Source organism: Echiichthys vipera (assembly GCF_963691815.1).
Source record: "Echiichthys vipera genome assembly, chromosome: 16".
In the NCBI taxonomy this organism is placed as follows: domain Eukaryota; kingdom Metazoa; phylum Chordata; class Actinopteri; order Perciformes; family Trachinidae; genus Echiichthys; species Echiichthys vipera.
Window position 1 is genome coordinate 26,326,961 of NC_139841.1, and position 26,420 is coordinate 26,353,380.

Genomic DNA, 26,420 nt, shown 5'->3' on the forward strand with positions numbered 1-26,420 from the left:
CTGACAGCAGCTACGACAACTAAACTTTAAAGGGTGAATACGTAGAATCTTTATTAAAACACACCGGGCGTTTAAAGGGGTACAGGATGAAAGTATTGCTTTTCCATAAAAATATATTTAGTCTGAATTAATTAGGTTTCACAATGACTTTCTGTCCCGTTCTGTTCCATGGTTGCAGCCATTAGCTTTGGCCATTGCTGGTTGCCAGGGTTGTCTGTTGTTGGGTGCAGCTACTGTAGGTCGGCACTGGGTGAAATGGAGTTTGCTAATCCTGCAGCTGCTTTTATTTATTTGTCCCAGCAGCTGAGTGAGCGGAGACGGGCAAAAACCAGAGTCAATATAGCAGAACATTCACTCCATGGACTGAGAGAAAGGAGAGAAACGCCATTCAAACGCACGCCCACATGGCTACAGTTCTCCTTGATCTGTAAGCTAACTTTCAGCTTTACTTAGCTGGAACGGTTAATGCTAACGGCTAACGCTAACTGTCAGTCAAACTCCTCTAATCCTTGTTTTTATGCTGTGATTTTCTGGAGGGGACGGGTATCAAACAGGCTCAAACAGACTCTGGTCTCCTGGAGCTACTGGGCCGGGGTCTGACCAACCTGGCAACCCGAGTGCTGGAATTTTTTTTTAACGTTGCGACTACGATCTTGTGTTCTGCCCATTCTCCATATTCAACCTTAAGTTACTGTGTTTATTTTCTCTCTCTCTCTCATCTCTCTCTTCTTTCTCTCCTCTCTCTCTCTCCTCTCTCTCTCTCTCTCTCTCTCTCTCTCTCTCTCTCTCTCTCTCTCTCTCTCTCTCTCTCTCTCTCTCTCTCTCTCTCTCTCTCTCTCTCTCTCTCTCTCTCTCTCTCTCTCTCTCTCTCTCTCTCTCTCTCTCTCTCTCTCTCTCTCTCTCCCCCTCTCTCTCTCTCTCTCTCTCTCTCTCTCTCACCTCCAGGAAGAAGCGGGGCTCTCGGGCATAAAGGTGAGAGCGACCACTGCAGAGACGCACGGCAGCGCACACACCACAACGAACACTCTCCAGCTGTGGAACTGGTAGGCTGAACCCATGCTGAAGCTCCAGCCTGCACAAAGAAGAGGCAGAAAGACACACGTTTAGATTTAAATTAGAATGACCATGTTTTCCTGCCACAAGGTAATGAAGTGAATGAACCTACAGGTCAACTACCTCCCCAGTGTCACTGCACACTCTTTGGCACCTGTAGATGCAAAGTCTCTCTCTTGTTCTCTCTTAATTCCACTCGTGTCCTTTTCTCACCTGAAGTCTTTTATTAGTTGCATCAGAAATGACAAAAATGAGCAAGTAAAATAAGCTTTGACTAGTTTAATACAGAGGTGCTGCTAAATATTTAGGACAAAATATTAAGTGAAGCCTGAGGAAGATGTTTCCTGAAGTGAACAGCGGCTTAAACCTGAGTTTGAATGTTTCAACCGTCATTAATACTCAAAAGATGTTGGATTTGAACTTTTCAGCACATGGAGAGAGACACAGAAACAAGTACTGTGTTCAGGAATGTATAAGAAACATGGACGGAAGTTGTAGGTTTGATAAGTGAAGCTAAATAGCCCTAAACCTGCATTTTTTACAACATCCAGCAGGGGGAGACTCCACTGGCTCCATAAAGAAGTGTGTTTGTATAGAAGTCAATAAGGAAATGAGCCTAAACTCGATTTTCCCATTTTCCTAATGGGATTATGGTCAAAATCTCTAGTTTCAAGTCTCCAGAATGATGTTCATTTAGTAAGTTATAGTCCCATTTAGAGTCAAATAGACCTTAAAGCAGGGGAAGCCTTTAGGGCGGGGGCTACCTTGTGATTGACAGGTCAGCATGCTAGTGACAGGATAGAGGTTTAGCGATTCACAGCACACACATTAAAACAGCTGTTCACTTTGTTTGTGGTGTCGTCTGGGTTGAAGTCTCAGGACTGATGACAAACATTTGCATGATGTTAATATTTAAAGCATAAACTACATTATCTGCACTTTCTCGCCGCCGAGAAGATTTGAATCCACTTCGTCTTACAACTTTATTTATGCCCGAGAGGCGACTGATGTTTCAGCATCGAACGCAACATAAAACAAACACGAAATAACAGACTCAGCAGCACGGCATACATAAAGATGCATTATTGTCCGAACAGTAGTAAGAACAGTACGTGATGACTGTCCTGTCATCCGCCTGCATGAAGGATCGAGCATCGTCCAGTGGCAGCGACACAATCTCCTCATCATCTCATCTTCAGCCTCTTATCCGGGGTCTGGGTTGTGGGGGCAGCAGCTTTAGCAGGGGACCCCAAACTTCCCTTTCCCGGGCCACATTAACCAGCCTCTAACTGGGGATCCTGAGGCGTTCCCAGGCCAGAGGTGGAGATCTAATCTCTCCACCTGGTCCTGGGTCTTCCCCGAGGCCTCCTCCCAGCTGGACGTCAACTTTAACTAATACAAATTCAATGTCTCTGTAATGATCCCTCTCCTAAACTCAGGGGTAAGGGGGTATTTTTCCCGTCAAGTATTCACACACACACATACACACACACACACACACACACACACACACACACACACACACACACACACACACACACACACACACACACACACACACACACACACACACACACACACACACACACACACACACACACACACACACACACACACACACATATCTGTGAGTTACATCAGCAACATCGCTCATTTCATCGGGCTGCATGGAGTCTTGTTATGAAACGCATGCATTTGAATTGTTTGGAGGCCACCCAGAATTTCATTCATACAGCCACTCAGAGAACCAGCACCGGGAAAGTATGTAAGCATGGACGCAGAACTGTGTGTGTGTGTGTGTGTGTGTGTGTGTGTTTGTGTGTGTGTGTGTGTGTGTGGCCTGTGGTACTGCTCCAGCCTGTACCAGTACAAACCTCATTAGGGGGATTATAGCTTTAATGGACTGGAGGGGATGGCTGACTGATTCAGATACTCAGCAAGATTTATGTTCCTACTCTACAGTAAGTGACACGCACACACACACACACACACACACACACACACACACACACAACACGCACACGCACACACACACACTGTCCTTGGCCATTGTTCAATGCAGTCACACATTTTAAAGCACAGTCGTGTCAATGTACACACACACACATAGAAAGGCATAAAGACAAATCCTCCCCACATCTCACACTGCGACACACACACACACTGCGACACACACACACACACACACACGCACGCACACACACACACACACACTGCGACACACACACAGGTTGAATAATGTTATTTTTTTCTAATTATCTTACTGTATCACTTTCTTAACATCTGTAAAAAAGACACACACACTCACACACAAGTTATGTGGCCTTCGTCCACCGTTCAATGCAAAGAGCACTGCGGCGAAACCTATTACCCACACGCCGCTGCGTCCTGGGAGAAAAAATGTGTTTAAACACCGGCATCTAATCAATCGGCCTCGATTACGAGCCTCTGCCGGCCCTCACATGAATAAAGTTTGTGACAACAGACACTGAAACTTGTATCTTAAGGTGCTTCAGAGCCACAAATGAGACACAAACACTTGTCTAAACACACACACACACACACACACACACGCACATGCACGCACGCACGCACACACACACTCACACACACACACACACACACACACACACACAACACACACACACACACACACACACACGCAAACACACACACACACACATTCTTTTTACTCATAAACAGTAATTATGGAAAGCAAATAACATGCAAAAGGAAAAGTAATAATTCAAATAAATACTGGTTTGTGTCACGGTTAATGTTAAGGGAACAAACAATATATGTACGTTTTTATTATTAATTATTATGTTAGTAAAAAATATATATATTTTTAAAACTTTGTGTTGTTTCTATGATTGATTGTCACAAAAATAACAACTGAGGGTAATGGGACTTTGATTATAAGGTGATCAAAAGAACGAAATATTAGTATATAAAATGATATAGGGGGCGACACGGTGATGTGGTGGTTAGCACTGTCGCCTCACAGCAAGAGGGTTGCTGGTTCGAATCCCGGCTGGGGCCCTTCTGTGTGGAGTTTGTTCTCCCAGTGTCTGCGTGGGTTTTCTCCGGGTTCTCCGGTTTCCTCCCACAGTCCAAAGACGTGCAGGTGTTCGGTTCATTGATGACTCTAAATCACCCGTAGGTGTGAATGGTTGTCTGTCTCTGATCGTCTCTATGTGCCCTGTGATAGACTGGCGTCCTGTCCAGGGTGGACCCCGCCTCACGCCCGATGTCAGCTGGGATCGGCTCCAGCCCCCCGCGACCCCCACCGGGACCAGCGGATGAAGATGAATGAATGAATGGAAATTATAAAGACGCATACGTAGCGTTGGTGGCGGAGTCTTGTGCTTGTGATTGGTTTCACACAGAGCGCTGCAGCGTGTGATGTCTACAACTGTCACTGTATTAGAGCTGTGTAAAGCTAACTGCTAACTGCTAATGCAAACTGTTCCTACTGTCGCTGCTTCACATTAAAAGTGTTCAACAAGCGAAACATCACGTTGCATGTGTTGAGCAGTGGCTGTTTTTGTCCTGTAAGCCTGTATGCCTCTCATGTGTTAATGTCTTTGGTTCATTAGTCAAAAGAATCAAAAGCGTCGTGGTCATAGTCCAGCTATGAAATCCTAGTGACTGCGCTGTCAGCCGTACAGTCACTCACAGTGGACAGCAGCAGGTTGCACAGGCGTCTGCTTCCAAATGAGTTTAGCTGACTCCGCTAACGTTCAGCACCGGAGCAGAAACAGAAACAAATCACGCTGTTGCACAACACCCTGCCCTCCATTTTCATTACAGCTAGGTCATTTGGAGATGAGAAGTCTAAGGCTGGCCACGCTCTGTTTACAATGACTCAGCAAAAAGGACTTCACACTTGGCAGGTGTATTGCTGAGGATATTTATTAGTACATTATGTAAACATTGGGTGGTGTTTTTTAACTGTTACACTGCCGAACGGCCTGCTGGGTACGCAGCACGCTCGCCGTTGCTTGCCACAGCACATAGAGAGGGGAAGTCCCTCCCCTTCCTGTGGACCGTGTAACAAATTAACAGAGAAACCCGGGAGAGTCGCTAACATCCGGACATGGCTAACAGTGATTAGCTCGGGGCAGCACGATGAAGGCATTCAAAGGTCTTTTTTAACCACTAATGCTCCTGAAAATAAAAGCAAACCTCTGCAGCAGCATGAGTAGAGTCCCTACACACACAACAAAGCACCAATGGGCTCCTTCCTTTGGGATTGACTTTGGTAATCCACTGTAATGGACTTTACTATGAGAGGAGCTGGTACAGGGGCCAGTAGGTAAGTCTTTAAAACACTCTTTTAATAAACTCTGGCTTCACTAACTACGTTGTTGCTGCTTTGTTTTGTGTGTAGGGACTCTTCTCATGCTGCTGCAGAGGTTTACTGTTATTTTCAGCAGCATTAGTGGTTAAAAAAGACCATTGAATGCCTTCCCGAGCTAATCACTTTCACTTTTAGCCACGTCCGGCTGTTAGTGAATCTTCCGGATTTCTCTGATAATAGTTGTTACCCTAAAAAGACTGCAAATGTGCAGATGTGTAACGTTGAACCTTTCCAGTGCAGGTCCTTGTTCTTGTCGTGGTGTTTCTCATGTTTGATTCTTTGGTCACAGCCACGGTGACAAACAGCTCTTTACCTTCACACACAGATCATCTGCTGAAAGATCCTGTCCTCCATCTTTCTTTGGGGTGTTTTTGGGGAGGGGTGGATTCAGTGTGTCTGCAGAGACTGGTAGCATGGATGCTCATGTTTGCTAACAGAGAAGTAGACGTGCATGTGCTTTATGCTCGCGGGCCACTACTCACAGAACCTGGATATGATCTTGCGGGCCAGATATAGTTACACCGCGGGCCAGATGTGGCTCACGGGCCTGAGTTTGACATCCCTGCTCTAAAAAAACAGTGCTGAAAAAGACAATGGGATGATTTTGCACCAGCATAACACTTTAAGGATTGCACCTAAGGTATTTTCTTCCCTGCACAGTTCGTGATCTCTCCTACTGAAGAACTCTGAACTTCACCGATTAGTTCTCTCCACATGTTGGAGTGAAGTTTGTATTGGTCCTGTGACTTTAATCTAGATAAGAACACCACTTGTTCGAGGTACTTCATCAACCCGGGGCCCACGCCTTATAGAGTCACACTCCCTGGCAGAGGCAGTGTCCTGATGGCCGGGGTCCAAGAGCAAACTACATCATATCTGATCAACACTGAAAACGGCAAACAAAGAAAGCCGTTCCTCCTCACCCATCCTTTCTTATAATGCCTTTTCACTCCGTCGCTCCCTCTTTGTTTTCTCTCGCCGCCTCCCCTCAGCCCTCTGCTGTATCCCTTCACCTTTCGATTATCCCTGACACGGGCCGCATAAATCAAGCGCACTCTCCACCTCTCCTCCCCGCCTGTCCTCCTAATCTCTCTCTCTCTCTCTCTCTCTCTGCTCCTCTCTCCTCGTTCACCCCCCTACACACCAAATTGATTTTGTTTGCTCATTTCGTCCCTATCCTCTGACACACACCTCCTCCCTTTCTATGTTATCCTCAAGTCCACTCTCTACTATATCTTGTGCGGTTTGTTTCCTCGACGTATGTTTAGTTTTACCTCCGACACGGCCACAAATACTGACTCTGCAGTATAGTCTGTGGACCGACAGTGTGGTGCTCTTTTGGTTTCTTACACTGATGTATATGTATATGTCATACTGTGACATATGCTTTGCTGCTTTCTCTGCTATTGTCAGAGCCTCCGCCTACGCTGCCACCTGCCTTGTGTTTGTGTACACCCCCGGAGGCTCTTGCTAAATTAAGCCCCATGATTCGGGGAATATTTGCAATGCAAACCTGCACGTGATGTGTCATCGTCACCGCAGCAGCAGCAGCAGCAGCAGGGAGCATCATCAACAGAAGGAACGTACCGTCGAGTCAAACTTTATTGCCTATTTTCAGTAATGTTTAAACTAGTGATGCGAGTGATTCCTGACAGTGGGGAACCTCAGACTAGATGAACATGGAGTCATTTTTGCATTGTCACTAAGAGGCTGGCAATATTATCAACTTTTTCTGCAGTGTCATGCAGAGTCATCCATTCCAACGCATTCCTGGAAGATCATGGGCGGAGATTGAGCCAACGGGCCCCTGGGCACAGACTTGTAAGAGGCCCCCCACTCTGTCTACGTAGGAACAAGACACCCACATTCAAAGAGTCTACTTTTAGAGGTCTTGTAGTCATTTGGGTCTTTCTGTGGTCATTTATGTACTTCATTTTAGACGGTTTTCTACAGTATGCACTCTTTTTTGTTTCTCTTTGTTCTCCTTTTTTGTCCATTTTAGTTGTTCTACATGCATCTGCATCTATTTTTTATTAATTTAACATCTTTTATGGTGGTTTTGCATCTATTTTTAGTCACTTTGTATCTTTTTGTGGTGGTTTTGCATCTATTTTAAGTCATTTTGTATCTTTTTGTGGTAGTTTTGCATCTATTTTGAGTCATTTTGTATCTTTTTGTGGTAGTTTTGCATCTATTTTTAGTCATTTTGTATCTATTCACGGTGGTTTCGCATCTATTTCTAAACATTTTGCATCTTTTGGTGATGGTTTTGCATCTATTTTTAGACATTTTACATCTCTTTGTTGTGGTTTTGTTTTCCTCTGGGGTCATTTAACATCAATTTTCTGTCCATTTTTAGTTGTTTTGTATGTCTCTGTAATGTTTTTGGATCTATTTTAGTCATGTTGCATCTTTTTGTGGTGGTTTTGCATCTATTTTTAGACATTTTACGTTTCTATGTCATCGTTTTGTTTCTCTGTGGTCATTTGAATCTATTTTTAACCATTTGTTGTGTCTTTTTCATCATTCTTTCTGTTTGTTTTGTGTATATTTTTAGCATCTCTTCATGGTTGTTTTGAGTGTGTTTTTTGCATCCCTGTAGTCATTTTTATCTCTTACTGGCCGTTTTTTGGTCCTTTTGTGTAAAACTGTGGATATTTAGCATCTTTTTGAGATCATATTGTGGTTCATCATTGTGGCAGTATTATGACTGGTACATGAGGTCAGAGCTGTCACTCACCATAGTGTGGGATGATGGCCCAGGCCATGGCTGAGGCGTAAATTCCTCCGATCATCCAGAACATGCACAGCCAGCTCAGATGCTCTCCTCTCTTCTCCCGAGCCAACACCTCCGCAAAGTACGAGAACACGATGGGTACCGCTCCACCAATCCTGCAAATACGGTTGGCTGTAATTAGCTGTATGTATGCTTCAGGCGTCCGACCATCATTGAAGCTATTATTGATGTGTGTGATGACAAACATTTATGAAGATGCAAAACAGATTTATGGTTACAGAGAATCATTTGCAGTTATTCATTTGTCACTTTGAAAGAATGAGCACATTTGAGATGTGAACGTGAAACAAATTCTCATGACTCATTATCTTAGGGTGCACTCACACTGTCCTTCCACACCGGGCCAAAACAGGTTTTGCGGATAAAGCCTAGTACGTTTGACCAGTGTGAGTGCAACCGCTCCGCACCTAGCTGCGACCAGTTGGGCGTCAGGGCACAGCCCGTTTGGGAGAGGTGGGCTTTTGTAGAGCGTGTTTGCACATGTACGAGCACGAGCGTGCACACGAGCACTACCATGAGGCCTACGGCGGTTCTGAGGTCATTTCCTGTGCGCCTGTTGGGACATAGAAAAAAGAAGGAGGGACCATGCGTGGACATTTCAAACAATGGCGGCGAAAGGTTCACGTTGGTGTGATGCGGAGGTGGAGTGTTTACTGCAGATTTGGTCGATGAAAAGATTCAAAAACAGTCGACAAGACGCACAAAAACTCTGAGGTCTAGGGAAAGATCTGGAAACAAAGCCACGCATCGCCATGACGTCATCAATGCGTGTGACGTGTTATGGCGTGATGATGTATAGGCAGCAAGAAGCATTCTCCGAGGCCCAGGTAGTGTGAGTACAAACGGGCCTGGAGGGGGGGACAAGGACCCTAAAGCACGGGGCACGGTACGGAAGGACAGTGTGAATGCGCCCTTAGGGACAGAGTACTGCACTGTACATCAGTTTGGCAGACAACTTGTGATTATGTTATATTTCAACTTTCAAGAATCCGAAATGAAACCCATTTTAAACTCATATCATCAGCGAGTCCACTTCAGCTTATTTGTCGAGTGAAAATATTGTTTTTATCTGACCAAAGAAAATGCAAAAGCACCAAACTGGAGCACGCGGGATTTTACAAGTGTGTCATTTAATCTCTCACTTTTGCAGAGATCAGAGAATTACTGTAAGAATGGTTCATCTTTTGTATATAATGGCTCCATATCAATGCAGTGTGATGTGTCAGCAGCAGCCCATCTGTGTCACAGCGACTCTCTCGCAGGTTTAGTTTCACAGTTCCAGACTTTCAGCCATAAATTATAGAAAAGAAAAAACAAAATGGCAAATTTGACGAGGGAGTGAGTTCGACAAAAGGAGATCAATGTCGAGCTGGACCACGGTGAAGTGGCTAATGAAAAAGGATGTGTGAAGCAGACTCTGTGTTAACATCATTGCATTGTCATTGCATTGTATTTGTGTTTTTCTGTTTTGTTGCATACTTGTTTCTCTTAACTGGACACAGCATTATAAAACAATACTATGTGCAGTGTTTGTGAGTATACAGCTTTAGAGTACAACATTGTTATTAGAGTTGGAGTCTCCCCCTGCTGGACATTAGAGAGAACGCAGCTTTAAGTGGAGTCTCCGCCTGCTGGACATTAGAGAGAATACAGCTTTAAGTGGAGTCTCCTCCTGCTGGACATTAGAGAGAATGCAGCTTTAAGTGGAGTCTCCTCCTGCTGGACATTAGAGAGAATGCAGCTTTAAGTGGAGTCTCCCCCTGCTGGACATTAGAGAGAATGCAGCTTTAAGTGGAGTCTCCCCCTGCTGGACATTAGAGAGAATGCAGCTTTAAGTGGAGTCTCCCCCTGCTGGACATTAGAGAGAATGCAGCTTTAAGTGGAGTCTCCTCCTGCTGGACATTAGAGAGAATGCAGCTTTAAGTGGAGTCTCCTCCTGCTGGACATTAGAGAGAATGCAGCTTTAAGTGGAGTCTCCCCCTGCTGGACATTAGAGAGAATGCAGCTTTAAGTGGAGTCTCCCCCTGCTGGACATTAGAGAGAATGCAGCTTTAAGTGGAGTCTCCCCCTGCTGGACATTAGAGAGAATGCAGCTTTAAGCGGAGTCTCCTCCTGCTGGACATTAGAGAGAATGCAGCTTTAAGTGGAGTCTCCTCCTGCTGGACATTAGAGAGAATGCAGCTTTAAGTGGACTCTCCTCCTGCTGGACATTAGAGAGAATGCAGCTTTAAGTGGAGTCTCCTCCTGCTGGACATTAGAGAGAATGCAGCTCTAAGGCACTTAACCATTGGCTTTACTTTTTAGACCTGGAAGCTACGTTTACATACGTCGCATGTCACAGGAGGTAATTCCCTCTGAATGGTCGTCAGGATCACATTGATTGATTGACTACTTCCTGTACATGACACTGTAAGGGAGGAGCAGAGGACAGAGAGGGAAGAGCTGCAGGAGGAGGGCTGGAGGGTTTTTTGTTGTTGCGTTTTATACAAAAACACTTCCTACCTAATCTCCTTTTCCTATTTGTTCAGACAGCTTATGGTTACAAAGTTAATGAGGTGAGGGAAGTCTTAATGAAACACGCAGAATCTAGTCAAACTTGCAACAGCACTCGATGCCCGATCGTATTTCTCTCAGAATGAGGTCGTAAAAAAGATGTTCAGGCAGATTTCCATCAAATTGTCCCGTATTCCCAAAAATAAACCTACAACCATAAATTTCTTTTACCCTCACTATAAATATGCAAATGTATACAGATTGAGAATTAAGTGATAAAATAAAAGCTAAGGCTACTAATTAAGAAATGAACGCAAAGCCATTAAGGTAGAAGCTGTTTTTTTAGATACAAATGCAATGACAGGCTGACTGGTACAGTAAATAAGCACAATTGAGCGGACTGCATATCAGAAACAGTGGCACTTGCAGGCTATGCCCACTACTCATATCTACTTTAACCCCTACAGACGCATGATTAATGCATTTTGATCTTCTTTATGGAGGTACAGCGCATCTTTAGGGTGAGATTATGTAAAAATATTCTCATTTTTTGATAGGCTAAAAGAACTCATTTGTACAGCATAATTTCCTCAATCTAAATGGGATTAGCATTAACTGGGCATATCTGTAAAGAGGAGACTGGTGGGGAGCCAAAGAACCCATTTTCATTCAAATATCTTGAGGTCAGAAGTCACAGGACCCCTTTGAAAATGGCCATGCCAGTTTTTCCCTCACCAAATTTAGCCTGATTATTTAAGCTAGCTTCCCAACAAGCTAGCATGACATGGTTGGTACCAGTGGATTCTTTCCCACTGATAGTTTCATGTGCCACCACCTCTTAAAGACATTAATGATGGCAGAAATCATCTGTCCATCTTCAACTGCTTGTCCCTATATGGTTCGTGGGGGTGCTGGAGCTGATCGGCGGGGTCCACCCTGGACAGGACGGCAGTCTATCGCAGGGCACATAGAGACGAACAGAGACAGACAACCATTCATACCTACGGGTGATTTAGAGTCATCAATTAACCGAACACCTGCACGTCTTTGGACTGTGGGAGGAAACCGGAGAACCCGGAGAAAACCCACGCAGACACGGGGAGAACATGCAAACTCAACACAGAAGGGCCCCAGCCGGGATTCAAACCAGGATTAGAGAGTGATGAAGTGCCACTCCCTAGAAACACACTGATCAGGAATGGAGATGCATACACACACAAATACTCTGGTACAGCAGCCTGAACATAAAATGTTTTTTTAACCAATGGCAAGAATGCCTTCAGTCCTACAACATTTAACTGAACTGTTGGTCTTATTAATGTCATCTGAGGCTCTTCATAGACGATCTTAAGTAATCACCACTGGTCTGATTAAAAACGTAATACACATTGCGTCCCATAACTATGCTCGCTCATATAATGCACTTTCTGTGGGCTTGACCAGGATCTTGACATTTGATATGGAGGTCCAGTATGTCAGCGAGGTCAGATCAGTGAGATGAAAGGGCGTCACATATCGAGGTTGTGGGCAGCTGAGCAGACCACACGAGGCTAAAACGCACAGATGTTCCTTTACTGTGCTTGGTCGATTTCTGCAAACGTTTTTAGTTTCGCCTTGTGATGATGGGACTGTGCCATCGCTAGAATAACCTCTTGACATGTGCTTTGACTGGAGGATGGGAGGGATGAGGCCGTAGAGTGAGATGCCCTCAGAGGGGGCTTCAGTCTCTGTAAAGTAGGAAACTATTCAAGAGAAGAGGGAACTCACCCGAAGCCGGACACCATGCGGCAGAAGAGGAACATGCTGTAGCCCTGGACAAAGGAGGAGAGGAAGGCGAAGAAGCCGTTGACGGACATGGATATGAGCAGGCACTGTTTACGGCCCACCTTGTCTGAAAGGCCGCCCCAAAAGAAAGCTCCAAACATCATCCCCAGATACACGATGCTGCCTGCAAACAGGGAGAAACAGAGAGGTAGACGTAAATTACCTCAATCACTCTGGAGGCGAATGTTTGGAAGTGAAACTGCTGAGTGAAGAAAACACATATTACACTTAAGAGAAGAGGAGACAGTTTGCACTCACACTCATTCGTAAATGGTTTCCCCCAACACACACACGCCCCCTTTCACACATGCACAGCTAACCTATCTAAACATTAGGAGGAGCTGGATGTGAGACACGCAAATGTCCGTATCCATTAAACCGTCTTTACCCTCTCAGCTCCCGACTACAAAGTCGGTGTAATCTCAGATTGAGTCCATTTTCTATAATGCTGTTGATGCAAAACTACAAAAAATCATGAGACCAAGAAGCCCATCGACATGGTGGAGTGGTGGTTAGGACTGTCGCCTCACAGCGAGAGGGTTCCTGGTTGGGGCTGGGGCCCTTCTGTGTGGAGTTTGCATGTTGTCCCCGTGTCTGCGTGGGTTTTCTCCGGGTTCTCCGGTTTCCTCCCACAGTCCAAAGACGTGCAGGTGTTCGGTTCATTGATGACTCTAAATCACCCGTAGGTGTGAATGGTTGTCTGTCTCTGTTCGTCTCTATGTGTCCTGTGATAGACTGGCGTCCTGTCCAGGGTGGACCCCGCCTCACGCCCCCGACAGGGACAAGCGTTTGAAGCTGAATGAATGAAAAGACGCCCATGAAAACTGTGGAAACGAGGCGTGAACCCAAACACGTCGATGTACTGTAGCTCACCAGAGAGTCAATGAAGATCTTCCACCTGCAGCCAATGACAATCAGCAGGTCGAAGTAGTGCAGGAGTTTAAATATTTTGATTGCAATTTGTGGTTTTACTTTTAACACTGAGTATATTTTAAAGAAAAAGCAATGCAGCGCTCGCATCTTATCAGGAAATTGAATTATTTTTATGTGAGTAAGAACACTTTGGATCTGGTCTATCAGGGCCTTGTGGAAAGTGTGCTGTGTTACAATATACAGTATGGACATGCTATGGTAACCTGGGGTTTAGAAACAGAGCCAAACGCCCAGTGAAACCATACGGAGGGAGCAGAAACAGCTGGGATGTATTTACGACAATAGAGTCGAATGGAAAGCACCAAGGATTTTTAGCTGATCCCAGTCACCCCCTGGACGATGCATTTCACAAACTCCCCTCAGGAAGGCGCTATAGAGCTGCCAAAACAACGAAAAGTATTCATAAGAAGTCATTCATACTGAATACAGTATTACAATACAATATTAAATTCATGAACGCATTCCAGGGCATTTTAGAGCTATGCACATCACCTCGTTACTCTTTCTTTGTGTATTGAATGGTATAATTGCGTGTTATTGTGTGATTTTATTTGGTTTTGTGGGGTGAAGCCAAAGACAAATTTCCACATTGTGGACGTTAAAGGGAAGATCAAGATTAAAATGCTGCAAAGAGGTGAAAGGAACTGCAGAGTTGGGTTTCTTAAGTGTGCTGTATTCATTCTGCTGATTTAATGCAGGTGCTGGGGGTCACTTTCAAAGTGCCACTTTCCTCCAAACGGTACATTTCAACACAATTAAGCTAATGTAGCATAGCTGTAGCACTCTGAGCCCGTTGTACAGCATATAAAAGCTACATGTCCATTACATACTAATGAAAGACGTGTTAGATTGGTTGGACACCTGATGACATTACAGGTATTAGTGGTCCAATATTGCATTGGTCTTGGACACACAGACACACACACACACACACACATACACACGCACACAGACTGCTACAAACATCATCTGAAGCATTAAGTGGTGCTTTCCAAGTGCATCAGTGGAGTAACAGAGCACAGACGGAAATTGGTTCTGCTATTTCCCAGCCATCGACGGAAGACTGAGAGGTCACATCAGATGTAAGTCTATATAAATATCACAGCTGGGATCGATTCGCTGAACCTGGCTTTTAGAGCACAACAACACCGTAGATCAACTCTATACTCTGTGTTTTGACTGGAGCGAAGGCATAGTTTGTCCATTATGGCGCTCAGTGTGTCTGGCTTTCGCTGGATCAGCATTGTGGAACCACATTACATGATAAAGCTAAAGAGTGAAGGGATTACGGTACAGCAGCTGCTCAATGTGCACGGGCAATGACAAGCTTCAATAGGGTCTTCACTTTGCATAGAGTTTGTATTTCATTTATCTGACTGGTATGATAATCTGATATGCATTTGTCTGTCATCTTGTGCTAAAATGAAGATTTGGAGGCGGATGTATCTTAAAGTAACTGTGGAGGAAACAGAGCAGTCGTTGACCTGCAGCCCTGTTCTCAAAGTAAAAGCATTCGTCTCCGCAGGAAGTCGGGGTCGTTTCTCTTCCTGTCCCCAGCGACACGCAGCAGAAAGGACTGGCTGGTGGAAAAGGGGGCTGGTGGTGGTGGTGGTGGGGGGTGGGGGGGATGTCAGGCCAGTAAATAATCCACTTTACTCTCAACGTGCTAATAAAAATGCTAATGCATTTGGAGGGGGGAGATGCGATTGTTTGACGAGGCAGCACCAGAAAGACCGCAGACAGAGGAGAGGAAGCCTTTTCTTCTTTCTCCCCCTTCCTCTTTCTTTTTTTTACTCCTCCCTCTGTGTTTGAGGTGATGGGACAGATACGCTGAAAGTAGAAGGTCTTATCGAGCCGCGCAGACATGATGCTGAGAGCTAGTGATTCATTACAGGTGACAGCCGCTGGATCTATCTATGCACAGCTGCTGCAGGGAAGCCTCTCCCATCGGCGGCAGGATATAAAGCGCGAGCACTACACTGCAAATATCAAAGTGAATATCAAAACGGCTGCATTCTGCACCCGGTGACATCTTTTGATTGGTGTAGCTACACTCAAACAATGCATTCGAACGCATGTACTGAAGAAGATGCTATCTGCGGCTCATTTGTTTTACGGCTCCTCTTATGCGGGTTTGTATCTGTAATAAAGGGGGATGGTGGTGAAGGTGATGGGGCATCTGAGACGCATTATGAATCTTCCTGAGATTGGATTTGTGATTTTCCACAGGGTTCAAACTCAGGTCAGACCTTTAAAACCTGCACACGCCTCTAGATAGCAGAGCTTTTATGTAAATGAGACAGTTAAAAGCAGTGGGCCGCAGGGACAATACAGTATTTAAGTGTTTGGCCTCGGTAACATACCATCAGCATCACATAAACTAATCCAAACAGGTTTCGAACATGCTATCAACCCCAAACTGATTAGTCTTGGAAGAAAATACTACAACTGCGGTGAAACCAGCACAGCAGAGCCTACAGTCCTCCATCAGGGTCCACACAGGATGCGTTCAGCCACAAACCTTGTGGTCACAGAGGTTTTGAAAGCACTCAGAGCCGAACACACAATCACTACTGCATTTATGTCATGAAAGAAAACAGACTTCAAAAGAAGCTCTGGGTCTCTGCTATGCACATACTGAAAAGCACAAGTGGAAGTCAGGAGAGTTCAGGCAGACAAACAAAGTCTTGCACGTCTGCTCTCTAGTATTTGTTTTACAGGATAAGTGAAAACTTTGACCTGCTGGTGACAGTAGGTGAGGTCAAAGGCCCTGTTCAAACCGGGTATTAGGAGGTCTAATGGACAGCTCTAAGTACAGCTGAGAATGCACCCTTTGAGGATGCATAGAGATCTGATCGCTCGGACCACATTCGGAGGGGGTCTTGGCCACTTATGGCCACATTCTTTTAGCAGCGTGTGTCCTGGGCCACGCTGAAAGACCGCAGACTCAACCGATGTCCTCTGTGTGAGTGTAGCGTTCTCAAATAGTGTAAACCCTGCTTTGTCCACAACATCTGAAGAATTCAAAGAGCCCATAGAGATATTACAATTGCGTCAATCATCTTGGATTTCCTGGAACACGCCAAGGAAGGAAACCAGTATGTTTTTATTTAATCTTTTTCCGCAGATGAAGTCCAACAACGCATGATGTACGGGTTAATTTGCGTGTAGAGCAAGTGAAGATCCAATCACAACTGGTTCTAGGTGTGACATACTTAGAGCTGTCCACTTGTGATCGGATTGGACACACGTAAATGCCAGGTCTGGACAGGCACAAAGTAAGGTGGACACATCTTATAGGGACCATGAATGTCTGTACAAAATTGCTGTATTGTAATTCTTGAGATATTTCAATCTGGAGTGGAGGATCAAATGGTAAATTGACTTGTATACATAGACAGTATAAAAAATGGACGTAGCATACCAGTCTGGGTCCGTTCTCTCAACTTGATCCAATCGTCCTCACCTACAGGAGACGCCATCTTGTCAGACTTTGACTCCGCCTCATTTCCTCTTACCAAAAAAGGGCATGTATGTGGCGTTGTGGGGAGGGGCGTACGTCCATCTGGCTGACGTTTACCTCCCAGGAGAAGTGAGGGCCAGAGGCTAGCTCAAGAGGCCACGCCCCTAATTATTCATAAACTTTAACCTCCAATAAAATAAAAACTAACCTGGTACAAAAAAATTCACCCCCATCAGTGTTGTCATGGAGAAAGGACCTAAACATACAGACTAGAATCTTTTCTTGTACCAGGCCTTAAACAGGTTTAATGATGCTGTGTAAACGGTCTGTTTAACATGGGGGTCAATGAGAAACTGCTCTGTTATGAAACCTGCCCCTAGTGGACACTCGAAGAACTGTGGTTCTTGGCACTTCCTGCTTGTACTAGAGACACTCTTTTGATCACTCAAGGTACTTTTCCACTCGCTGCCACATTCACCCTTTCACACACACATTCATACTCCATTGTACACACTGACGGCACAGCCTTCAAGAGCAACTTGGTATTAAGTGTCTTTCTCAAGAACACTTCAACATTTGACTGGAGGAACTGGTGATCGAACAGCCGATCTACTGATCCAACAGATCGTCATAGCCGTCCCTAATAAAAACATATTTTCCCACTTAGCCCTTTTGTAGGAAGGACGACTAATAAGTGGTAAATGGACTTGTGCTTATATAGCGCCTTTCTAGTCTTCTGACTACTCAAGGCGCTTTCACAGTGTTTGTCACATTCACCCGTTCACACAGACATTCGCACTGATGGCAGTGGACATCTACAGACCATCTAATCTAACCATTCACACCACATTTACACACCCATGCGCAGCACGGGGAGCAATTCAGGATTCAGTGTCTTGCCCAAGGACACTCAGACATGTGGACCAGGGGGAGGTGGGGATCGAAACGCCAATCTCTCGAATGGAGGACGACCCACTCTGCCTCTTAGCCACAGTCGCCCTTATAAGGATGATGTGTCTACAAAGACTTGCCATTGTCTTGTAGCTGCTGCAGAAATCTCTGTGCAAATAAAACCACAACTCTGGCTGCTAGTGGTTAGTGTAAAACTACAATCCTTTAAACACATGTAGCAGAAACATTTTGATGCCCCGACATAATAACTCTCAGTAAAGTTGCACTGAGCCCACCTGCTAATCTTTTTCTGAAGTGAGCGCTCCCAGCAGACGGTGTCTATGCTCTTTTTTTTAACGGTACACTGTGCAGCTTCTCTCTGCATCCACAGGGATTACTCCAGATAACTCTTGAGTTGTCTCCACGCATGCTGCCTCCCCTCCCTCCCCTGTAGTAATTAGCTCTTATGTGTAAGTGTAATTCTCTCTTGACACCTCCCTGCTTCTGTTTTCTCTCCACGACGCCGTGCAGTGTCCAGGCACGGATGAGAGGAGACAGACAGCAGTCAGTAGAATCAAGCGTTCATTTCCTCAGCGGGTGCGTTCAGGACATTATGTAAGAGCTTTTGCCAGGATTTCAACAGATGAGGGAATTCCCAGAGGAGCTTGTGATTGACAGGCGAGTTGCAGCGGGGGAGGCGGGGGCGGGGGAGAGAGTAGACCCCAGGGAGCAGCACATTCCTCGGGTATTAATTACACCAACACCTGCTGATTTTTTTGGTAATCTGTAGTTCACTCAAAATACTCATTTAAGTTTATCTACTGTACAAAAACAAACGATAGCATCAAAACATCTTCAGGCCACCTGAGCCACACACACACATCCAGGATTCCCATAGAGGCAAAATTGTTTATTCTTCTATCCACAGCCCGGTCTTCTAGAAAATGATGTTCCCATACAACGAAACTGCATTCTCAATCACGTTTCAGTGGGAAAATATTTAATTAAAGCTGCAAGCAGCGATGTAAGGGCCGTCAAAAATGGCGTGCGTTGGAGAAGCTGGAGCAGGCGCGGAGGCTCGTTTCTGCAGCTGTATTGTGTTTTCTGTAAAATATTTTAGCGTACTGTTTAGCTGTAAAAATTACAAAGTTTGTGACCGAGTCGAGCCAAAATCAAGCCCCGCCCACCGGCCGACACGGCATTAAAAGACTGTTATTCATAGATCATCATTTTTTGTGTTATCTCCTATCTTATACTAGAAACTGAGACTTTAAAGATGCTTCTTTTCTCACAGACAACAGTAAAGATTACGATCCCTCGGCACAGTGTATACTCAGTGCACCAGATGGAGCAATTTAAATATGGCAAATGGATTTATTTATTTATTTATTGAACTTTTGAAGTTGATCAGTCCATCAGTCTCCCAAGGTCTTTACAGACCTTACAGGATGAATGCTGCAACGACGACTCAGTCAGGTTTTACGGTAAATCCGCGCCGAACCTCTTCACCGGGATAGTGAGTGAACAGGTGAACAAATGCTGTGGTTGTGCAGGAGGTGTTTGTTGTGAAGGAGGAAGAGAGGAGGGCAGGGACTGGTGATTTTTTAAGTAGCTAACCTCAGGCTGCAACATTTATGACATCAGCTGCTCAGGCATTTTTAGATTTCTTTCCAATAAAGAAATTGGTAAAAGTTTATAACCAGCCGTTCTGTTCTCAATCCGGCCCCTGGCTGCTTACGAGAAACACACTCGTGGATATTATCCCTTTCATTTCTGATGTTGTGATCGACATTTATTCTGTAACATTATAACCAATGCACAGACCAGCGACACATGTATCGCTGGATTTTAAGGGCGCACTCACACTGTCCTTCGGCACACTTGGCCACTGGGCCAAAACAGGTTTTTCGGGTAAAGTCTAGTGCGTTTGACCAGTGTGAGTGCAACCGCTCCGTGCATAACTGCGGCCAGCTGGCCGTCCACGGCCCGTCTGAGAGAGGTGGGCTTTTGTAGAGCGCGTTGGCACATGTACGAGCATGAGCGTGCGCACGTGTACGAGCACGAGGCCTACTCAAACCAAAAACAAGAGCCTCAAACTGACTGCATGCTGAGTACAAATGAGGCTGATACTGTAGATGACTGCTGGGGGTTTTTTTTGGCGTTAAACTCTAAGGGCGCACTCACACTGTCCTTCAGGTTTTACGGTTTTACGACCGTCCACGGCTCGTTTGAGAGAGGTGGGCTTTTGTAGAGTGTGTTTGCACATGTACGAGCACGAGCATGACGCCTACGGCTGCTCTGACGTCATTTTATGTGCGCCTGTTGGGACATAGAAAAAAGAAGGACGGACCATTCGCTGACATTTAACAACAGCAACAATGGCGGTGAAAGGTTCACGTTGGTGTGATGCGGAGGTGGAGTGTTTACTGCAGATTTGGTCGATGAAAAGATTCAAAAACAGTCGACAAGACGCACAAAAACTCTGAGGTCTACGGAAAGATTTGTAAACAAAGCCACGCATCGCCATGACGTCATCAATGCGTGTGACGTGTTACGGCGTGATGACGTATAGGCAGCAAGAAGCATTCGCCGAGGCCCAGGTAGTGTGAGTACAAACGGGCCTGGAGGGGGGGACAAGGACCCTAAAGCCCGGGGCACGGGACGGACAGACAGTGTGAGTGCGCCCTTAGTTATTTCTGTTTGCAATAGGAATATAATCGCTAAATCTGTGATGATAGCCAGTTCGTTTTACACATTTCCTCTTGTTGCACTCTGTAGTATTGTGTTGTTATTAACTGTGGCTGCATGGGAGCTGTCCGGTGCTGAAGTCTTTCACCTTTACACGTTTGTGTCACTGCCTTGTGATCTCTTCAGGCTCATAGCTATTTTGTTGAATATTCTTTGGCCAAATTCAATTTGAAACTAAATAAAATTGAATGTGCTACGTGCCATATCTGCTTTTATTAAAAAATAATGAGAAGTTCCTTTTAAATAACACTGAAAACTCATTCAAATGTACTATTTTCTTTGCACTTCACTTATTGGTCAAGCTCCCCTTTAGCACTGGGAGAGAAACAAATCCTTGTGTCAGCCATGCCTCGTGCAGATTCACTAGACTCGAGGTCTTCACTCGCTGTGCTACACAAAGCATCTTTAGTAAAACACCCTCAAAGTGGCAAACTGTGGTGCAGGAAAACACCAGCAGACAAATTAAAGCCATATGTGGTGGAAGAGGAAAAGAAAGGGGGCGTGGGGGGTGGGGGTGGGGGGGGGGGGGGGGGGGCATTGATAGGAAGTGTAAGAAAGCGGCGCCCTCCCTCTCCCCTCTTTCTCTTTCTCTTTCTCTGGGGAGGTACGTGAGCCAGTCTACCATGGCTAAACTGCAGTGAAGCACAATGCTGCAGAGATTAACTCCAGCCCATATCTTCACATCGCCTGCATGGCTACGAGACACACACACAGAGAGTGTAAGAGAGGGATTACAGCGGGAGGGTAAGAGAGGACGGACGAGAGCAGGGAGAAAAAACCTGGAACATCCCGCATCTGGATAGCATCTCACCTTTTGTGTTATACTAAAGGGAAAGCCATTTTAGGGAAAAGGCACCGTCTTTGGAGTGGATTAAGGAGAAATGCTAGAAGTGAATGCTAATGAAGGAGGAATGATGTAAATTATGATGTGTAGTAAAAAATGTAAAGGTATCACATGGCAGCATTTTAGCTCCTTTTCTAAAAGATTTTGCAGGGAACTTTGGAAGATTTCTGTCCATTTTATTTGATTTAAAATGCAATATATGGTGTTGTAACACTTTATATTAAAGTGTGTTTACATATAAACACTTTATATATGTACTTAAAGTCTCCGTCGGCAACATTGGTTTGATCATATTCACTGAAGTCGACACTGTGCCCTGATAGAACAACATAAATCATCCAGTTTTAGAAAAAATAACGTGCTTCTACGTGTACGTGGAGACTCTTGTTTGTTTTGCAAAAATCCACAGCGCCCGAATCATCCTGTCCACTCAGCGCAGAGCTGACTCTCAGGCGCAGTTCGTGCACACGCCACAGACCCCCTCTCCGCTCTCACATGTTACAATATCACAGACACACGCCTCAAGCTAGGCATACGCTTAATAACGTTAGCAGTAGCTATCTATGAGTAAGTTAGCCAGTCTACCTCCGTGTAGCGTGTACCCCATGCTGTTTATGGATGAGAGAAGACACGGGCGCGTTCACAGGGAACTGGTGCGTTCACAGGGAACTTGTGCACGCGCATTGACTCAATGGGACACTCGATGGGAGGGAGCGACGGAGCTCGGTGGTAGAGGGGAGGGGCCTGAGGGTTGCAAACATTCGAAATTTGACTGAGTCAACTCGATCTGCCAGACTGCAGCTTTAATTAACCAGTGAATCTGAAGTTTTGGTCGTTGTTGTTGTTCTTTCTCGCCTACTGTCCCACAATGCAAAGTGTTTACTTCTGCTTTTCAAAACCAGCTAAGCCTGGTCTAGGATACTGCAAACTAAATGGATTTACCAGGTTCGTACTACCAACGAACTACGTAGCAGGCGGTTTTGAATACAGCCTACGCGGTTGTTGAATCCTCCCACAGCCCGTGAACCCTGCTCCCTCACACACACCTTCTCAGCAGCACAGTCCTGACCTAACACTGACTCAGCTGCACATGTCTGGAAAACCCCTGTCCGCCTAATCGATATCTATTTCTGTGTAAACTGTTGATGCAAAACACAGAAAAGGGTCCAGCAAAACAAAAACCTCATCGACCACCAGTCTGCTACTTCCTGCTCCTACAGCTGCGTGTGTTCCCGTGCACATTTACGTCAATTATTTGCAATTATATGCAAATGAATTATGCATGCGTTATAATAAAAGCCACTTAATGCTCGTATATTAGATCGTGCAGTGTAATCTGAGCTGAAGATTGTGCTGTAACCGGATTATTCTGAATCTTTTTTTTGTTTTTGCAGCCGTGACGTCCACTGAAGAGGCTCTCATCGACCACTTATAGAGTCTCTGACCTTCACGGAGAAACTTTGGTTAATAACACCTATCACTTCTTTTGTGTAATATGTGTTCCTCTAAAGGAGCATACACACACACACACACACCCTTTATTTATATAGTGTGTGATTGAGCTGGTAAAATGACTCATTCCTTCTATTCTTCCCCTCGTGTCTCCCACTGAGAGATGAGTCAGAATACGGGTGAAATCTGGGTGAATAATAAACCATCTACTCCCTGAACATACATATATATGGTCCTTCTCTTTTGGGTTATAAAACTGTTGTGAAAGGACAATCCTGTAAGATTTTAATGAGAAGTAATGATTTATCCCAAAACATATAGATTTAGAAAGAAAAACGGCGGGTGATATGCAGTTATTTTTAGTGTGAGACACATTAGAGGCACACAAACACAACTTTTTTCCCAGAGTGTGGGAGAAAATGCATGTACAGCAGCATTACACACCTCCTACTCATGTTTCCAAATACCTGGTGCCATGACAACCCGCTGGCAAGCTCCTAAAGCAATGAGATTACAGTTGCAAGTGTCACCCACCACCACCACCACCGCCGCTCTTCTCCCAGCACTGCCCTGCATGCATGTCATAAACAGCACACATCATCATTAGCAGGTTGCTAACAGGTAAACTGATTTAATCAAGTCTGCGAGCGGCGCCCGGATGAACTTCAGACGGCTCGCGATACCTCACGAGTCAGGATTTCCTCACTGTCACTCATCAATAACACTATAACTGGCAATGGATCTCAGACAGTTAACGGATTCAGTGCCTTAAGCTCTCACTTGGTTAATCAATATACACGCTGACTGTTACCTGTTTCCTCTTTCCATCACTGAACACACTAACGAACACTTTTGTTTTCCTTCACGTTGTGTTTGGATGAAAAATGCATTTACTCAGTTATCCAATTAATGCATTTTTAACTGTAAATGTTAGATTTTTACATCTGAAAACGTGATATAAAATCTTAGGTATTCCTCTGTAATATTAAATAGGCAATGAAAGAAGGTGACGTAGTATAAGAGCGCTAAACTCTGCGTAGGGAGGACGGCTGGGGTTAGGTTTGTGTCCCAGTGGTGTTTGTGACCCACAAGTACTAAGCCATCTGGTGCCTTAAGCTAGCTGCCCGTTCCACGGCGTTAAATAGTATATATTTATATAGTTTAAGTATTTTCTGTAAGATATCATACACACCTTTTGAAGACAATACTTTGAAGTAAGCAAAAGTTAAAGTTTGGGAGAAGAACATTCTTAGAGCGCACTCCCACTGTCCATCTGTACCGTGCCCCGTGCTTGAAGCAGGCTGTTATGGAGAGGAGTGGTGCCTACAGGAAGTGTGTGGGGCAAGCCTCCCATCGCACCGGTATTTGACACTTTGAGCCTGTGTTGCGCTGAGATGCGAGAGAGGACAGCAGTCAACATCGTCCACTATGGCCATGTTTCACCTTTTCACATAGGTTTCTACCCAAAGACCAAGTAGATATTCCCTCGCGGGCCAGATCACTTTTTGTTTTGCCTGTACGCATTGTGTGGTTACGTCAGAACTGCTCTGCCGGTTACACGGTAGAGACAAAATCCATACCGTAGCCAAATTCCCACCGTCCTTCCGTCTATACCGTACACCCCTAGTCTGTAGTGCTGTCACTTCTACGTCACTGTAGCCAGGATGGAGGTCAGCAAAAACTAAATTATCAAGGGGTTGCTCTTTAGGCTCCTCCCAGTCTCGCATACCCAACAATCACTGCTAAGACAGGTCAAGCCACACCCGCAACGCATTATCGGCTGCATCAACTGGGCGTCTGACATGCAGCTTTATCTCAGCACTGTACGTCGGGTAAGCCAGACAACACTCCTCCACCTATGTGAAAAACTTAAACGCAAATGCTTACCAAGCCATCCGGCGCCAGAGTTGGGGACACACATGTCCGTCTCAGCACTGGGTAGGACGAAGCCCACCACGAACACCTCGACGCCGTCCGACATGAGCGCCAGCCCGAGTACGAAGAACAGCTGCCACTGGAATCTCCCGTGGCCGCACTCCTGCATGATCAGCTCGTACTGCTGGGCGAGCTCCTCCTCGTCAACTTGTCTCTCGTTTTCCAGCTCCTTGCGGCTCTTGACGCTGTCAGAGACAGGCTGGCCCAGAGCCACCTGACCGTCCCGCAGCTTTCCGTCACTGTGCGCCGGCACGCCTTGGTACTCCCCCTCGTAGATCTCATCTTCATCGTCGTGGCCCTCCGTGGCGTCACTAGAGGCCCCGTCCTCGTCGTTGGCCGCGTTGTCAGCGTAGTGATCGACTTGCTGACCATAAGCGCTGTAGTTGTTCTCTTCTTCGTCCTCGTTCTGGAAGCGGTTGTAGCTGCGATGAGTGGAGTATTCATCCGAGGCACGGTCAACAGCTTTACTGAGGTTTTTGGTAGCATGCCTTTTGGCTTCTTTAGCGATGTCCTTGGCACCTTTGGCCAAAGAAGTCCTGTTGTTGTGTGTTTCATCCATCTTGGCACGAGGAAATTTGGCACTAAACTGAAGTATTAAGTATTATTTATTTTATTCAAAGCCTGAGATTTTACTCCACTAGATGCTACAAATGTTAAGTGTCTGTTTTTGTTTTGTTTTTCTCCGGTTGTCTATTCCCAGACAGACTCAAGGCAGTCGATTTGGGCTGAAGAGCCAGTCAGCTGCCAGGACACTGATGATTAAGTAATGATGTCTAATTCCATTGGATGGGAGCAGCCAGGAAGCCTGAAAGTGCTGAGATGGATGTAGTTGATCTCAAAGTTGGAAAAGATCCTCTGTCCTGTCAGGGCTCAGCAGAAGAGACCACCAGCCTGTGTGGAGACAAACAGAGAAAAGCACATTCAGCTTGATAAGTCGTCCGTCACAGATACTTGACTGCAGTATTTCCTGCCGCGTTGTAAAAAAAGTCCAAAAGTGCAATCTACTAATGAAGTGGAAGTGCTTCACTGTAACCAAAGACAATGATTCACTCAGTATTGTCACACTGAAAATGATCGAATGATACCATAACCATAGTAACAACCGAGTGCAGATTTACCCAGAGCCACTTTGGCTGAACCACGTCTTATTTTGAAATATACAGAGAAAAACAGCTACTTTGAACAAACCCATCCATTCATTCAGACAAATGTGACTGATTCCACACAAAAAAGGAAATGTACTGCAATGGTTCTACGTGTGTTAGCTGTCAGCCAAGTTTGCATACAAGAAGAACTCCATTTAACATTTAACTGCGACTCATTTAATTACAGCTTGTGTCCTTTACGTATTACTGGAGTGTTTCCAAGACACAAAAATACAAACTTGAGTCCTCCAGTCATTTGTCCCAGAGTCTCCAGAGTTCTTTTCCCTCGTTATTCATTAGATGATGACGTGACAGTGGGAGGTTGGAACATTTGGGGGTGAAACACCTTGAAGCCCGGTGCACAGACATCAGTCAGTTTGACAAAAACACAGTTTGTCGTCATTACTGTGCTCGTTAACGGGACAAGTCACTGATGACCTCTCGGGGTCTGTAACATCCCTGCATTGTGCGGGATAATT

General features: G+C 45.3%; 1 protein-coding gene across 1 annotated transcript in view; it reads right to left on the reverse strand.

Moving 5' to 3' along the window:
- The window catches only part of LOC310958367 (synaptic vesicle glycoprotein 2C-like), a gene marked incomplete at its 5' end in the record, with an annotated part of 52,750 nt that extends 27,395 nt beyond the window's left edge, over window positions 1-25,355 (reverse strand). The window contains one exon of the mRNA XM_083929273.1: window positions 24,749-25,355. Coding sequence (XP_083785399.1) covers window positions 24,749-25,355 — 607 coding nt within the window. The remainder of the gene's footprint in view (window positions 1-24,748) is intronic.
- Between the last annotated feature and the right edge of the window lie 1,065 nt (window positions 25,356-26,420).